Here is a 16,055-nt window from a genome sequence, read left to right as displayed (position 1 = left end):
CGGATAACCCGGGATTCAAACTTTTGCTATAGCGCTATGAGGGGTCAAGTACGATTGATTGTGAAACACCCTCGCTTCTGTATGTGTTGCAAGAAACCACGGGCGTCAGTGATCATATGTAGAAGTCTAGTGGTCGGTACACACTGCCCTATGCCTTCTCCATCCTCATCAGTAGAGCTTCAAGTAAAAGAGTATCGGGAATTGCTGACATTTTTTCCACCTGGCATTTCTTTAGCATTTGCGTATGGATCTGGTGCTTTTAATCAAGGGAGCGTAGTTAAGAAAGAAGATAACATGTTGGATCTTGTTTTCTCTGTTCATAATTCATCTCTGTGGCATGAAGAAAACTTGAAGATTAACCAAGAGCACTACTCAGCTCTACAAAAGTTTGGACCTAGAGTAGTCACACAGATACAACGAAACTATGGGGCTTCAGTGTATTATAATTCATTAGTCAGACATCGTGGTCGTCTTATTAAATATGGTGTCATCAGTGTAGACGATCTGATTGATGATCTCAATCACTGGAAAACTCTTTACATCAGTGGTAGATTGCACAAGCCGGTTATGATGATTGTGAAGAGTCAAGATGAACAACTTGTTGCGGCACTTAAAGCAAATTTGAGACATGCTGCAAGGACTGCTCTGCTTTGTCTGTCTGAGACATTTAGTGAGACGGAGTTTTATGTACAGGTTGCTGGTCTCTCATACATGGGTGACTTTAGAATGACTTTTGGTGAAGACAAGAACAAAGTTACTAATATTGTGTTTTCGAATTTGAATCAATTTCGTGGCTTGTACTTTCCAGTCTTAAAAGAACTTGGATTAGAGAGACATGAGGAGAGACTGCAAAACACTAACTCAATGGAACACACTGTTTACTTTAAGCAAAATCTTAAGCTTCGGCAGAATCTTGTCACAGCATTGCCATCTCACTTGAAGGAAAACTTAATGAAAAGACTGAAAGTAAAGGGAATGAAGCTTGATTCAAATTGTGCCTGTGACATCGATGTCTCTTCTGATATTCAGTGGGCAGTTAGTTCTATTGTTAATCGGTTCAGCTGGACTCAGAGTGTGAAAGGAATAGTGACTGCTGGTATATCCAAATCAATAAGATATGGTGCCGCGAAGGTGCTCAAGATGTGGCAAAGTTTGTTTAGGTCATAAGTAATTATATTTGTTCAGCTGCATAGGCTTTAGGTGATTTGTTAGATGAGTCTGATCCTTCTGCATTTTACACATGTCAAACAATTGTTGTGATTTCTACTTGTTTTTGGTCACAGCCATTTGCAATGGAATAGATTACATATACATCTAGTACACACACACACACACACACACACACACACACACACACACACACACACACACACACACACACACACACACACACACACACACACACACAAGACATCACACCACGCCCACGTCTTCAAGTCTGCATTGTTCGCGCGCGTTACTCTTACGGTTGCTAGGCTACTCTGATAGAGCTGTTACTGACTGAAGAATTGTCGTAGGGAAAAGAGCATGGTACGCAGTAAGAGGGCACGTATAACATTACTTTACGTCTGTGTTCGGCCTATCTTCTGTATTAGTTAATGTTTTCCTACTTTCCAGTCTGCGTCTGATATTGAAGAAATTCTGAAGAGAATCGGTGGCTATAAAGGTGTTATCGGCACTATTATCGTCAACAGTGAAGGTATCTTTACATAGGTAGTTGGACGGTTAGTTGGGCCAACCCAGGGTCTCCTTTGAGGGTTAATTGTCACGTGTGACAAAATAGTGAAATTTTGCGTGTTTGATGATAGGAATTCCCATCCGTACGACGTTAGACAACTCGACCACAGTCCAGTACGCTAGTTTGTTGCATCTTTTGACCGCCAAGGCGAGACACACTGTGAGAGACATCGACCCTCAAGTAACAATAATTCATTAAATACCAGGATATTGTGCATTGCTTGGAATTTAAAGTTCACCTTTTGTGTTGAAAGAATGACCTGACGTTCCTCAGGGTGCGGTCCAAGAAGCATGAAATCATGGTTGCTCCAGGTATTACATGTGTAGTGCAGTATGCATGTATACTCTGTGTAGTCAATGTTTTCTTGTACATGTTCTATAGACAAGGAGTATTTCCTGGTCGTCATTCAGAATCCGAACGATTCCTGAACCGCAGACATTACCTTTACCTGTATTGAGTTGTTATCGTTACTTAGCTGATACTCGCTAACGTCTCTAGAGTAGATGATAGCTATCTCAAGATCTTAATGACCACATTGTGATTATACAAAATATAAGTGACAGAGAAAATCTAGGTTTCCAAGTTTATAATATATTAGTTGGTAGAAACACTAATGAATTGTAATTGCAATTATTATAGCATAGCTCCTGTGTATACATTAGACCCTATCATGGATCTATTAGACTATGTGATCACACTTCTCAACAAACATGATGTCTAGTGTTTTATTTGCATTTTAAAGCTACAGTGGTTGTTATTTTGAGTTGATAACTAGCCGAATGTCACAATCCAAAACGTGGTATAAAAGACTTTTTCGGTAAATTAATTATGCACAAGCAGGCACTCACTCACCCCTCCCCTACACACACACCACATGCAAGCACTAGAACTTCCTAAAACAGCTAAAGTCCTAATCTGGTTAGCAGGTACATATACCTACAAGGACTTGTTTCAAATTTATTTGTTTGTGCTATCAAGAGCTGAGAAGTTAACTGGAGAGCATCTAACATGACATAATGTATATCATAATATATTTAATGGTATAAAATGTGATTTTTTGATAATCATTCCAATGTGTTTGAGATAAGAAAGCTTCAAATGTTTAGCTTGTATTGAAAATTATGCTCGAATGAGTCCAGTTGTGGATTAATGAGTGCATTGTTAGCCTTTTTGTGTGATTATAAGTGATCGACTTTATGTTCTTTTTCAATTTCTGACAAACTTTATCGACTGTTCATTATAAATTTCAATCGGTTTTCAACAGCTACAAACTGCTGGGCACTTCTGCTGTCGAGTATCAAACAGCCATGTGCATGTACCATGGTTGAGGTGACAAATTAGGTGGCACCAGGAAGTCCAGAAGCAGCACTGCATAGGAGACTATCTAGAGCAATAACCTAGTAGACTAAAAGTGTATACTTGTAGATAGAGATTTTGTGTTTGTTATTTATATTGTATTCTAAAAATATTAACAAAGCAACAAAGCAAGCAATGGTTCTGACCACATCAGTTGCACTTTTGAATTAACACTGTACCTGAAGGTATAAACTGGATTTCAGCAGAACATAACTGTCACTATTTCGTTCGTTTCAACTTGCGTGCATTTCCGTTTGAATGTACCAGGCCTTGACATACGGGTCTAAGTTAGGATCGTGCAACCAAGATGTCTAGATTGCAGACTTTTCGTCTTTTGTTTAGTCGCTATTGTCTGCTGCAAAGCATGAATGTGCGGAACGTATCAGACTCAGGAGACTTTACAGCCGCTTTTGCTAGCGCTCAGGAGAAACTGAAAAGCGTGGAGACAGAACCGAACGACAAGATCAAATTGGAATTGTATGCTCTCTACAAACAGGTAGACTAGAAATAATTTTTTTGGGTAGATTAGTTGATGGATTGTTAGCAATTACGGTAGTACGGTATTGTGTTGAATGTTTTTCAGCCGGTTGGCCCTAGTGGCCAGACCTTTGGAATAGTCAGGGCAAATAGGGTGTGGTCTCTATCACCGGCCGGGTTTACGTGGACAAATAGAATATTAAGTGACATGACGCCATCAATAATCACCTTGCCCAGTAGCTACAGTTGAGAATTGTGAAGTCTGATTGATGATTTGCGGCACAATGGCCAGGCCAATTGAATTTTTAAACGAAGAATTTCATTAGAGAAGGTTGAATGCCTGACTCTGTGAGGTGGTAGTTGACTGGATATTATAGTCATGAATAGACTGCGTGCACATACTCTGTAGAGGCATCATGAAACCTGCTAACCATCATCTGTTAAGAGGGTTCTTCAACGTCCATCATTTACCGGGTTTGGAGGAGTTCATAGCTGAACTTTGATCGCCATCATCAAAGAACACCGAGCTGCATTCAAACTCGTGGCTCTACCGACTTGTGCGAGAAAGTTAGAAAAGTTGAAGACAATGAGGGAGGATTTGAGTGAGAGGGAGGCTCAAAGACGACAACAGATGGACGTTGTTGGTCAATAGTCATTGTACGGCCTCTAGTGTGCTAGTTTTCTCCCCTCATGTACTCACTTGAGGTGTCAAGTGAAAGTCAAACGTCGTTGTTAGCTATGACACACAATGCTTGTATAGTCTCCAATAACAGCCAAAGTTTTAGCTAATGTTTGCATGAGTATGGCCACCTGTTATGCAGTTACAGGGCGGTCTTCATAATTCAATGCAAGGTCACATCTCTTATTCCCAATTTTAAAGTGATTGGGCACGCCAACATTCCGGCGTGGGACACAAAACCTGGTAATAGTGACCAGACTCTCCCCTATCCGCCCTGAGTACACTGAAGGTCTGGCCACGCGAGACTAGTTTCTCCCCGCCCCTTCTGTTTCCCGTATGTCACTCTGAGAAGGGAGAGTGACATACAGGGAACAGTCAAGGGCGGGGAAAGACAGGCTTGAGGCGTGTACTAGGCGATGTAGGTAATAATCTGTTCAGCATACGAACACGCACTTAAGGCCTGTCCACACTAGACAAGAATGGATCGCGATTAGATTGCGATTTGATCGGGCTAGCGAGCGTTCACACTTCACTTTGAAAACGATACCTTCGCCACACTTTTGGTATCACGGGACCGATGACCGATGTGTAAGTGTGGGTTGTTTGCTTGTGGAAAGCGTTGATTTGGTGATGTAAGGTGAGCGAGAACAAAGATGAGAGAAGATAATGAAGTTGTTTCGACTACACTCGTATACAGAAAAGCATGATTGGAGATATTGTCACTGTCTAACATGTGGGACAGGTTACTTCAACTCTGAACAACACAGTGATACAAACTTGTGTATACTGCATTCAAGGGTCGATACAACTGAAATGCACCTAATGAAATGAAAGATGGATTCAGAACACGGATACCTTGAAGTACAGTATGTGCTATCTGTTTACCCTACTGTTCCTAATGTTTTTTGAGTAATAATGGTCTTTTCAAAAATTTTGCCTTTGAAATTATAGGATAACAAAAAATATTATTTTGGTCTTGAAAATTGTTGGTTGTCCATGCTTTTTGGTTTTTACTCGTGCGCATGAACCGTCATCAAAAATGGCCATTAGACGGAAGAGTGCAGCTCAAGATGCCAAATCGGCAAAACAGCGAGCGACTTCTTTTCTAGACTATGGTTCCCTTTTTTCAAACCAAAATGCTATGCTATTACCACTTTCAGTGCGATATATTGCTTCTGTGGAGAGTCAACTATTATAAAACTTTTGCCGCAATATTGTGCTGAGCATCGTTGAGAGATCACTCGATCTTGTCAGTGGACGAAGAAAATTTGTACCTCATGTTGGACGGCTGAAGTAGCTCACACCGACCTGTCTTTCACCTCTTGAATTAACAACTGCTGCCAAGTGCACACCGTCTACCAGATCAACTACCACGTCTACGAATGATCAAATGAGATCAACAAAAGGTAATACGAAATAGACTGAAGATCAAAAAAGGCTTGTACTATCTACAGCTGAGACCTAGAAAAGTCTGACCTAGGTGTAGAGATGAACTAGGAATGTTTAGAGAGTTGAATCAATTTGAAAGAATAAATAAACAAATAACTGACTCAAAATGACTAATATAGCATATCAAGACTTTGAAAAAAAATTAGGTTTTGTCAAAAAAATTCTAAATTATTTTTGAAGTCTCGAAAAGGATTAATCTAAAAAACAGTAGGAGCAGCAAGGAAATTAATTAATAGGCTTGATGTAGGACAATAGATTATGCACTAGCTACATTAGACAACTATTAAATGTAGTACTTGGCATTGCTTTGGAAATGTATGTTATGAAGAGTTGGAATTGGAAATAACTTTCATTCTCTTACATGCTTTAATTAAACAAATAGTTCATGGTCCTTTTGGAGGCATGAATGGATGATTGCAGTTAATAGTCTTGAACAAAATGTTGACAAAGACCCAGATAAGAATTATCGTCTTCTAACTTTCAAAGTTTTAGTGGTTTGCACTGAATACAGATAGAAAGACACCACTGGTTAGCTTGAATGTTTAATTTACACTATTGGTACATGTGTGTAGAGCACGTCAACGTGGTTTATTTGTTTACAGCTACAAATGTTGAGCCTGTGTACCTATGTTCTCCGAACTCTCCCCCAAACTTAGTGATGATTGGCTTAGTAGTTTGGGCATCCAAGGCAAACATGGTCACACTTATGTGTAAGAAATGAAAGTACTAAATTTACAGTTAGACAGTTTGTCAGTAAACTAACCTACTTTACTGTTCAGTTTGATATCGTTTTTTGTAATTTGCAGATTAAAACCAAATTGCTTGTTGATTTTCTTTAGGCTACTATTGGTGTCTGCAATACTCCCAATCCAGGGGCATTTGATTTTGTTGCTAAAGCAAAACGAGATGCTTGGCTATCACTTGGTGACATGACCAAAGTTAGGACATAGTCTAGACATAGTTCTAAGCATATATTGCATTTGTTTGTAATTATTATTTACTCTTTTTGCTTAAAGGATGATGCACAGAAGGGGTATGCGAAACTCGTAGATCGAATCACAGGCAAATCTGGCAGTGGTGCCTCTTAACTGCCACTCAATGATGAGACTGCTACATTGTGGTTGGCAATTGTAATGCTATACCGTATAGAATGTTGGTGTATTGTCATGCTGATAAAAATTGTTAGCAAGAGCCAATTTGCAAATATTAGTTTACCTTATTAACTAGTGCAACTGTAGACTTGGCTTTTGGGCCACAGTTGACATCTTGTTATCTCTAGTTTGTTTGATTAATTAATTAAAGGGATTGTAGGTTGTGTATCACAGTAGTGCATTCATGAATAGACCAGTGTCAACACCTTCCAAACATTCATACACGTATACTCAAGATATCAAAACGTTGCTTGCCTGTTAACTTAAGCTTATCGAGGTAAAGAGAGGAAACACGAAGTTGCAAGAATTGTAGCCATTCCAGTAGGTGCTGGAGCTAATTAATTAATGGAAAATACTACCTGTATTTAGTATAGTCGTGTTGCAAGCTTCTGTTGTCTTATCGAAATTTATAGAATTTAGCGCAATCAGTGGCTATCACCAAATGTGGCAAGTCGTGTGTGGTAAGTGTACATGGTCTTAGAGTAAGATGGTATGACATAATCAAACAATTTATAGTTTATTTAAAATTAAAATTTTGCACAAGCAAGCTATGTAAATTTATCAGTTTGTAGCTCTAATGATTATTGCTTGGTGGACACCGAATTGGTGATGGAGCATTTACTCACTCTTTCATGAATTTATGTGACAAAGTTACAAACATGCTTTATTAACCTGTGGTTAGAAAATGGTAAACGTTGTAATTTAGAATGGGGTTAATAATTAATGTGTTGTGATAGGCAGGCAAACAACCTGGCATATGTTGGCCATCCATGTATCATAGTAGAATGCAGTTTCACTCACAATTATCTTGTAGTGGGTTGTACTGATCTAGTCATGCATGCAACACTCAGCCAAGAACCAGAAAGAAAGGGTATCTAAAACATTGGCAAAGAACTACGCAAGTGACCACTATTAGAGATCCAACCAAAGCATAAAATACTATTTTCTATTCACTAGGGATTTCATTCCGCAAAAACTAACAACTAGCTAGCCTCGTACCAGACCCTCTCGCGCGTCGTGCCCGGTTCCCGTATAACACGAGGCTACAACTAGCCTCTTCCAATAAACACGTGATCTTGCATGCCATTACAAATTTGTAGCGTGGTAACGGACTGCATGGTAAAGTAGAACTGATACTAGCAGGATTGTGGAGAACAGGACAGACTGGAGTACAGCATGACTGTTCTATAGGCTTTATTCGATAATTATATTTCCCCCAACACACTCGGAGTTGGCGAATGGAACATTGACACCATCTTGGACACTAAAAACATCACTAACTGTTCTTTACATGAACGATGAACAATGTTCTCCCCAGAATATCTCAAAGGCGTGGCGGTCTAGGCGTGGCTAAATGGAACTTACAGTACTTGTGGGCGTGGGCGTCTGAGTGGCGTTTGCTGCCTTTACGGTGCAGTGCTAGAGCAACCTGGGGTGCTTGTGTTTGGTCTAAAATGTTAGCTGTACAACGTTTCTATGCGTGGACAGAGTACAACACAAGCAAGCTATCACTAGCCCCCCTTTTTATACGGGCTACTTTCTAATCTGCATACATGTCAAAAACCTGCTCCTCCCAATGTATTCCAAGTCAATACAAATCACAAAATCGATTATAATACCTTTAGTTAGTAACTTAGCACTAGTAGACAACCTCACTACGCAGTCGGTGACAATTTTCCATGGCGATATCGATGCTAGAGACGTCCGCAGCGTATCTGCATGTTCGCCGAGATCTATCGAAACTGCGAACACGTCTACACTAGCATGAGCAATGCTTTTACTAACTTTGGCTTTGGGCCGATGCCTTTCAAGAGCGTTTTGGCGTCTGTAATGAGTGCATTGTCTTGCATCCTGAGCAGGGTAATGCCTCCCAGATCGGCTTCCGTAGGTGCCAAGAACGCCACTAGAAGAACGAGAAATTGGGCTATCATTTCAACAACACAATTCGACGCATTGATGTACTTCGCCTTGCGACTTTGTATTCTCTCAACGCACCAGTAACGACTCCACGGCACAAACGGCTGCCGAGGGCGTGACTCACATACGGATTGGAATATGGGCGAATACACCATCAAATGACGTCGGATCGGATTCGAAACAACGTCATAAGTATATTTTGGACATAGCGATCTCTATGACGTTGCTTTTGGTCTTTCCACAACAACAACAGGTGTTTTATTCATATGAACAAGAAACCCAAACCAGTGGTTTCCCATTTCTTGCCTAGCACATAGATAGTAAGGCGTAGCGGGCATAAGTCAAGGCGTGGCGGCGTTAGCCAAGGGATGACGAGATTGGGTGTGTCCTTGTAAAATTTAGCCAAGGCGTGGCGGGCCGCCACGTCTTCAGATGCCTGGGGAGATGAAAGTTTGCTTTGCTGACTAAATATTATTGACATTGATTGCGCATGCGCGCATGACTCAGCACGAAGCAGGAAGTGCAACTTATCACTTGGAGGAGCTCGTACCCGGGACTTAGGTGCGTGAATTTTCGCAAGTTAGAAGTTCTCGTGTGTGAATTGGTTGCTTTGCTTTACAAGTAGCGTAATTACCGCGTGGAATGCGGCCACGCCCCACCAAGTAATCCAAGGGATAACCACGCAATTTTCCCCATAGAACACAACTCTAATCCAACACAATACTTAGACTTAGCACTAGTGCCTACATTATCCATGGTGTCTCGGCTACCTATGTTATGTAGTCTTTTAGGTAGAGTGGCGTCTTGATTAGGCGACCGCTCCTTGTTAAGCCTGGTTGCTTCTCCTTTACGTATGTTGAGCTTTCTCTCTCTGGTTCTTTGCTGGTGATATCTACCTTTGATTTGTTCTGCTCTGCTGGTGTTATAGATCGCTGGTTGGCTGACTTACTTGGTCTTGGTCTTGGATCCTGTTCCACTCGTGTTGTACTTCGTTGGTTGGTTAATGGACGTGGTCTTGGGCTTAGATCCGGGTCCTCCATTTCTGTGATCCGGGTTGGTTTTGGTATTGGCTCCTTACTTTTTCGCGGGTGTCGTCGATTACGTCTGTACTGGCGTTCATCAGGTGTTCTGACCTCATATGACTGGTATGGTAGTACTTTCGCTACTGTGGCTATTTCCCACTCCTTCGCTTTGACTGGCTGGATTCTGACTGCATCACCCCATTTTAGAGGGGATAGATGTTTTGCATTTCGATTATATGCGTGTGCTTGCTTTTGTTTGATCTCTTGCATTTGTTTTGCTACGCGTTGCTGAGGTTCTGGTTGTAGCAGCTCCCTCGATTCTCATGGGTATTAGCCCTCATGTCCGTCGGCTAAACAGGCGCTGCGCTGGACTGGAATTGAGGGTTGCCGACGGTGTGTTCCTTAAGTCCTAAAGTGCTAACGTGGGATTGTGTCCTGATTTCACTGCTTTTTTGAATAGTCTTTTTACTGTTCGTACGGCATTCTCCGCTTTGCCATTTGATTGGGGATAGTTGGGCGATGATGTTTTGTGATCAAATTGCCATGATCGCGAAAAGTCTCGGAACTTTTCGGATGTGAATTGGTTGTCCATTGTCTGTAATGACCAAGTTTGGAATTCCGTGTCTGGCGAAATGTTGCTTTAGCGCTCGTATTATAGATCCTGAGGTTGTTTTTGTCAGGTAATCCACTTCAGAGAAATTGCTAAAGTAGTCAACCGTTACCATGTACTGCAGCTCCTTCTATTCAAATAAATTGTCTGCTACCTTTGCCCATGGTCTGTCGGGCACTTCATGTGAATGTAAAGTTTCTTTCTGTTGTTTCATATCTATTGAACGACATATCTCGCACTTGGTGTGAAGTCTTTAATCTGTGCATTCATGCTAGGCCAGTAAAGGGAGTCCCTGGCTCGTCTCTGACACGCATTCACTCCTCAGTGAGAGCTGCGAATTGTCCTCAACATGCTAGCTCTTTGCGGGGGCGGTATCACTAGGTGGTACCCTTGGAATTTTAGTCCATCTGAAACCGTTAGCTCATCTCGTATCTGGAAGTAGGGTTTGGCACTTTCTGGTAGGGTCGTTTTCTCGCTCGGCCAGCCTTCCGTGATTGTGCTTCTGAGTTGTTACATTCCTGAATCCTGCGATACGTTGTGCTGCATCTCCTGAATTATCCCCTGTGACACCGGGAGACTGTCCACCATGTTCACTGTTTCCAGCTCTCGACGGATATTGCATGATTTCACACTCCTCTGCTGTGTCTTCTATGAAAGCACGAGGCAACGCGTCGGCAATGTGCATTTCCTTCCCTTCTTATGCACTATGGTGATGTGATACTTTTGTAATTGGAGGAGCATGCGCTGTAGTCGTTTGGATGCAGCATCCAGTGGCTTTGAGCTATAGCCTCCAATGGTTTGTGGTCTGACTCAACTGATATTCCTCGACCATATGTGTAATGGTGAAATCTCTCACGTGCAAACACAACTGCTAAGAGCTCCTTTTCAATCTGTGCATGCTGTTGCTCTGACGATGTGAGAGCTCTGCTGGCGAATCCAATTGGTTGACCCTATTGCAAAAGCGTTGCATCTAATGCAGTGGATGAAGCATCACATTGCATAGCTACCGCTTTTTTGCATCAAAGTACCGGAGAACAGGCGTTCTTGGTATTGCCTTCAATTTTGAGAATGCCTTTTCCTGCACGTGTGACCATTGTCATTCATTGCGTTGTTGTGTCAGCTGGTGTAACGGCTCGCATAGATCGGCGAGTTTGGGTAGGAATCGTGAGAGGTAGTTCACGAGACGAAGCATCCTTCGGACTCCTGCTAAATTTTGCGTGGGTGGCATCTCTACTATAGCCTTGATTTTCCGCAGGTTTGGTTTCAATCCATCTTGTGTCAGTAAGTGGGCATGTCGGCGATATTCTTCATTCGTAATCGAAACTTTTGCTTGTTCAACTGTATCCGTGTTTGTCTACAGCGATCAAGGAACTGCTGTAGTTTGTGATCGTGATCTGTAGATGCTTCTTCATCTGTTGATCCCTCTCCTACAATCAGGATATCATCCACAATAGAGAAGACACCCTTTAGTCCTCCAATGGCCGTCTGCAGCTTAAGTTGGAAGATTTCAGGAGCAGTTGCAATGCCAAACGGCATTCTGGCCCAGCGTTATCGGTTAAATGGGGTACCAAATGTGTGAGGTCTTTTGATTTCTCGTCTAGTTCACATGCCAAAAACCATGGCGTACATCTGTCACACTGTATACTCTGGCTTTGGTCAGTTCCGGTAGCAGATCATCAAGTGTCTGGATCGGGAAATGACGTCGTGTGAGTGCCCGATTTAACGGCTGTGGATCTAGACAAAGTCTGAGAGATCCATCTGGCTTCTTGACTGTTATTAGATGCGACACCCAGTCTGTTGGATGGTCCACTTTGTCTATGATCCCTGCGCGCTCCAAACACTCCAGCTCCTTTTTCAGAGGCGTCTTCATGGCTACTGGTACCCGTCGTAATGGTAGCGGTTTGGGTGTTATAGACGGATCTACATCTAGATGTACTACACCATCAAAACGGCCTACCTCTCCTTCAAATACATCTCTGTATGCTACCGCGATGTTGCCTTGCTCATGATCGCCTGAAGCTGTGGGCTGAGGTGGATCCTCCTGATTTACTGAGTAGATCTTGCTGTTTCGTATCTTGATGAGTCCCATGTACTGTACTGTACTGGCGCCCAAAATGGATGTTGGTGCCTCCTGTACCACAATGAACGACCCTTTGTATCGTTTTTCATCCTTCGGATTCTTGAGTCTCAGTTGACATTGCCCCCGTGGTACCAGTGTGTTGCTGTTAAACATTGAAAGGGTTTGCTTTGTTGTTTCAATTTTTGTGTTTGCGGGGAGATCTCCTAACCTCACCACATTGCATTTAGCTCCAGTGTCTACCTGAAATCTTGTTTGGCGTTTGTCTCGACTCATACCAACTTGCATGGTTGCAAATTTCTTCTTCTGATATGCTCTACTAGTCAGTGAGTGTACATCCTCTGTACTGGTGTTTTCTGCTGCTGGCTGAGTGGTGAGATAGGATAGCTGCTCATCGAAGTCACTCTCATCTGTGCTGCTCCCAATTTCTTTCATGTGCCGTAACTGCTGTTTGTGTTGGCTTCTTGCTTCAGACGGCATTTCCTCGCGTAGTGGTTTGTCTTTCCACAATTTGAGCTCTTCTTGCCATATGCCGGACAATTCTCTCGTTTGTTTCCGTGTTGTAGTCCACAATTTGTGCACTCGATTTCTAGTTGGCTATATGTTGTTGCTGTCTTCGAATTCTTTGTTGTCCTTCCTCTCTGTATGCGTCATTTTACCACTTGAATTTGTTCTTCTTCTTGTATGTCTTTCATCTGTCTCATTGTGGTTTTATTGGCACGTCACATATCGGTGCACAAGTCTAGTGTTAGACCCCGTTTCTGTAGCAGTTGCTTCCGTACAGTGTTGTCTCTCACTCCACAAACTAGTCTGTCTCGCAGTAGTTCTCCCTCCATAGGACCAAAATTGCAACCCCATACAAGTTTTATCAAACTTGCTAGGTACTTATCAAAGGTCTCATGCTCATCTTGATGTCAGCGGTTGGAACGAAACCGTTCGTACGTAACGTTTTGCTCTTCAACGCAGTGTTTGTCCATTTGCTCCAGTACCTTATCCATATTTTGTTGGTCTTCTTGCGTCTCGTTCGTGAGGCCATTGAAGATCTTTAGCGCCTCTGCCCTAGGCAGGTGATGAATGTCGCGATGCGGTAGGCATGTGACTCACGGTCTAGCCTGGCGACAACCTGGTACGCTTTCCACAATTGCTTCCATTCTTTCCAATGTTAGGCTAGGTTGTCTTTCACCTTCATAGGGCCGGGCGGGCTTATTCCCGCCAATGGGCGCGATTTCCTCTGCCTGTCCGCGCTTTGTCGCTGTTCTGGCGATTGCTCTCTCTCCACTAGCTGCTCCCTCGTGTGTCAGACATTGTATCAAACGTTTTGTCTTCTGGTTTCCACTCCTGACACCATGTATTGGTAGTCTAGTCGGCCGTGAACCACTGTGTAAGTGAGCGGGAACACAAGCGTTCTATTCTTACTACGAACTCCCGTATATTCTAAGACCCGTATATCCTACAGGCACGTGTCTGATCGCCGCGAATTTGCTGCGAGCGCTGTTAGTCACCGCTCGTATCCGCGAATTTACGATGTGCGCATCCGCTGTGACTCGTCGGGATTCGATGTGACTTGCTGCAAAATCGCGACAAAACTTAACCCACCATGAATTGACAGTGAGACTTTGTCTAGTAGACGTTATCATGAAGTCGTTAAGCATGCAGCTGGCTAGTCTAGTCTAGTCGTTGACCATGCATCGGTTCGTAAATTAGAACAAACGGCTCTAGATCTGCTACTAGAAGGTGTCGTTACTGCCGTTGACAGGTGCAGAATACAGACCACAACGTGATTTTGCGTGAAGAGCGCACTGCAAGTCGTCGATTGTGTACCGTACTCTTGATAGACAGCAGATCACTACCACGCCATGCATGAGATGTCTTCATTGATTACAGCCGTAATTGGAAAGGTAACGCTAATGCTGGTCCTAGGAATAACCGCAATATGTTGAGAAGAGGCGGTACCATCCCAGACTAGTGGAGGACGGTTTTGAATCGGCGCTACACGGGTCTAGGAGGCTAGGTTACCACCCCTTCGATCGGACAGTGTCAACGAAGCTGGTTGGCAAACCGAAACCATTTCCCCTGCCGTTGTACACTGATATGCCACAAAATATTATCACAAAGGATTCTTTTCAATCTCGGCGTCCTCAGCAAACCAAATTCATTGCAATCCGGGACTTTGCCAGCCGTGCGTGCCAGTAAGACAGCTGAAAGAGTCGATGGATGCGACTCTTTTCTAGTTCTCGCTTCTATTTGATACACCAGTGATCACGTTGGAAGGGTTTTGGCAATAGCTGAGGAACGCAGAGCTCGATAGATCTCGAGATTTGCAACGAGAGTAGTTGTGCTCGTAACGATGTTTCTGGGCTCTCGTTCTTGTGTATTAGGCAAGGCTGCGTCTTCAAACAAAGAAATTGACGAACTTTAGTATATTTCGATCTGCTGGAGATACAAAGCTATATACGCCCACGTTTCCGGACACAAAAGCAATAACCAACCTTTTTGTAGCCTGCTAGACATTTTTAGTATTTTAGTAAGATAACTAACTTACTAGAAAGAACGCAAATTTGCGTTTACAACTGTGTAGTTACAGCTTAGTTAATTAATCAATTGTGACAACAAAGTGGCAAAATATTGGAGAAGTTATACAACTGTTTTCATTGATGTCTGAGCTTTAGTAGAACGTCAAAACCTTGCAAAGAATTCAACGGACTACCAAAATAGTACTTTCTATTGCATTTTGTATCCAGAAACGTGGACATTACATATATGTATCGTGTTTCCTTGGCAGACGCAGCAAATCGAAATTATATAAAAATCGTCCATTTCTTTTTATGTAAAGACGCAGCCTTGCCTACTACACAAGAACAAGAGCCCAGAAACATAGTTACGAGCAGACTACTCTCATTGCAAATCTCGAGATCCATTGAACCTCTGCGCTCTTCAGCTATTGCCAAAACCCTTCAACGTGATCACTGGTGTATCAAATAGAGACAAAAACTAGAAAAGAGTCGTAACCATCGACTCTTCCAGCTGTCTATTATTAGCACGCACGACAGGCAAAGTCTCGGATTGTTATGACTTTGGTCTTACTGAGGACGCCAAGATTGAAAAAATTCTTTGTGATGATATTGTGGCCTTTCAGTTTACAACGGTAGGGGAAAATGGTTTCGTTTTGCCAACCGGCTTCGTTGACACTGTCCGGGTGAAGGTTAATTGGAGACCACTCACTAGACAAACACATGCACCACATACTCATAAGAATACACATACGAATGCCCGATGAACCCTTCCTAACCTTCAGCAACAGTGAGATCACACGTCGAAGTGTGAGAATCTCCATATCCAGCCTTCGTCTCCATGTCGGTGTTTGAGAATTGGTTGACTTTGTTGTCGTTAAGCCCCACCTTTTGGACACTAGTGAAGCAGCAGAGCATACCAGATAACTGATTTCACTCATATCTGGTTCATCCTTCAACGAACTGATGATCGTGTTAAGATCACCAATAAGTTCCAGGGTTCCACTGTTCACAAAGATCCTTGGAAGGCGTTGACTTTCACTGATAGGAATTTGCTTGACTTTCTGCA

General features: G+C 42.6%; 4 protein-coding genes across 4 annotated transcripts; 3 read left to right on the top strand and 1 right to left on the bottom strand.

The window, feature by feature from the left end:
- The first annotated feature begins 29 nt into the window (after nt 1-29).
- LOC134178775 (phosphatidate cytidylyltransferase, mitochondrial-like) lies at nt 30-1,260 on the top strand. The gene has a single exon (XM_062645667.1). The coding sequence runs from the start codon at nt 37-39 to the stop codon at nt 1,165-1,167; it is 1,131 nt and encodes a 376-aa protein (XP_062501651.1). The 5' UTR covers nt 30-36; the 3' UTR covers nt 1,168-1,260.
- Nucleotides 1,261-1,443: 183 nt separating this feature from the next.
- On the top strand, nt 1,444-2,307 carry LOC134178649 (dynein light chain roadblock-type 2-like). Its single transcript, XM_062645536.1, has 5 exons — nt 1,444-1,530; nt 1,618-1,699; nt 1,809-1,918; nt 1,992-2,049; nt 2,120-2,307. Exons 1-5 carry the CDS (start codon nt 1,528-1,530, stop codon nt 2,164-2,166), a joined length of 300 nt encoding a protein of 99 aa, XP_062501520.1. The 5' UTR covers nt 1,444-1,527; the 3' UTR covers nt 2,167-2,307.
- A 1,068-nt stretch (nt 2,308-3,375) lies between these two features.
- On the top strand, nt 3,376-7,009 carry LOC134178853 (acyl-CoA-binding protein-like). The gene is made up of 3 exons (XM_062645760.1): nt 3,376-3,590; nt 6,539-6,637; nt 6,716-7,009. The coding sequence occupies exons 1-3, from the start codon at nt 3,402-3,404 to the stop codon at nt 6,785-6,787; spliced, it is 360 nt and encodes a 119-aa protein (XP_062501744.1). The 5' UTR covers nt 3,376-3,401; the 3' UTR covers nt 6,788-7,009.
- Nucleotides 7,010-9,368: 2,359 nt separating this feature from the next.
- On the bottom strand, nt 9,369-13,249 carry LOC134178388 (uncharacterized). The gene has a single exon (XM_062645265.1). The coding sequence runs from the start codon at nt 12,954-12,956 to the stop codon at nt 11,997-11,999; it is 960 nt and encodes a 319-aa protein (XP_062501249.1). The 5' UTR covers nt 12,957-13,249; the 3' UTR covers nt 9,369-11,996.
- Between the last annotated feature and the right edge of the window lie 2,806 nt (nt 13,250-16,055).

This window comes from Corticium candelabrum, chromosome 4, assembly GCF_963422355.1.
Source record: "Corticium candelabrum chromosome 4, ooCorCand1.1, whole genome shotgun sequence".
Classification (NCBI taxonomy): Eukaryota; Metazoa; Porifera; class Homoscleromorpha; order Homosclerophorida; family Plakinidae; genus Corticium; species Corticium candelabrum.
The sequence above is the reverse complement of the archived record's forward strand: the minus strand, read 5'-3'. Positions and strand labels throughout refer to the sequence as shown.

What these genes read in the sequence shown, in the direction of transcription:
- LOC134178649 (XM_062645536.1), top strand. An exon ending in TATTATCGTCAACAGTGAAG is followed by an intron (nt 1,700 to 1,808) that starts GTATCTTTACAT and finishes GTTTGATGATAG; the next exon opens with GAATTCCCATCCGTACGACG. An exon ending in TGAGAGACATCGACCCTCAA is followed by an intron (nt 1,919 to 1,991) that starts GTAACAATAATT and finishes TTGTGTTGAAAG; the next exon opens with AATGACCTGACGTTCCTCAG.
- LOC134178775 (XM_062645667.1), top strand. Translation starts at nt 37, where the DNA reads ATGAGGGGTCAAGTACGATTGATTGTGAAACACCCTCGCTTCTGTATG.
- LOC134178853 (XM_062645760.1), top strand. Translation starts at nt 3,402, where the DNA reads ATGTCTAGATTGCAGACTTTTCGTCTTTTGTTTAGTCGCTATTGTCTG. An exon ending in TGTATGCTCTCTACAAACAG is followed by an intron (nt 3,591 to 6,538) that starts GTAGACTAGAAA and finishes GATTTTCTTTAG; the next exon opens with GCTACTATTGGTGTCTGCAA. An exon ending in CACTTGGTGACATGACCAAA is followed by an intron (nt 6,638 to 6,715) that starts GTTAGGACATAG and finishes TTTTGCTTAAAG; the next exon opens with GATGATGCACAGAAGGGGTA.
- LOC134178388 (XM_062645265.1), bottom strand. Translation starts at nt 12,956, where the DNA reads ATGCCGTCTGAAGCAAGAAGCCAACACAAACAGCAGTTACGGCACATG.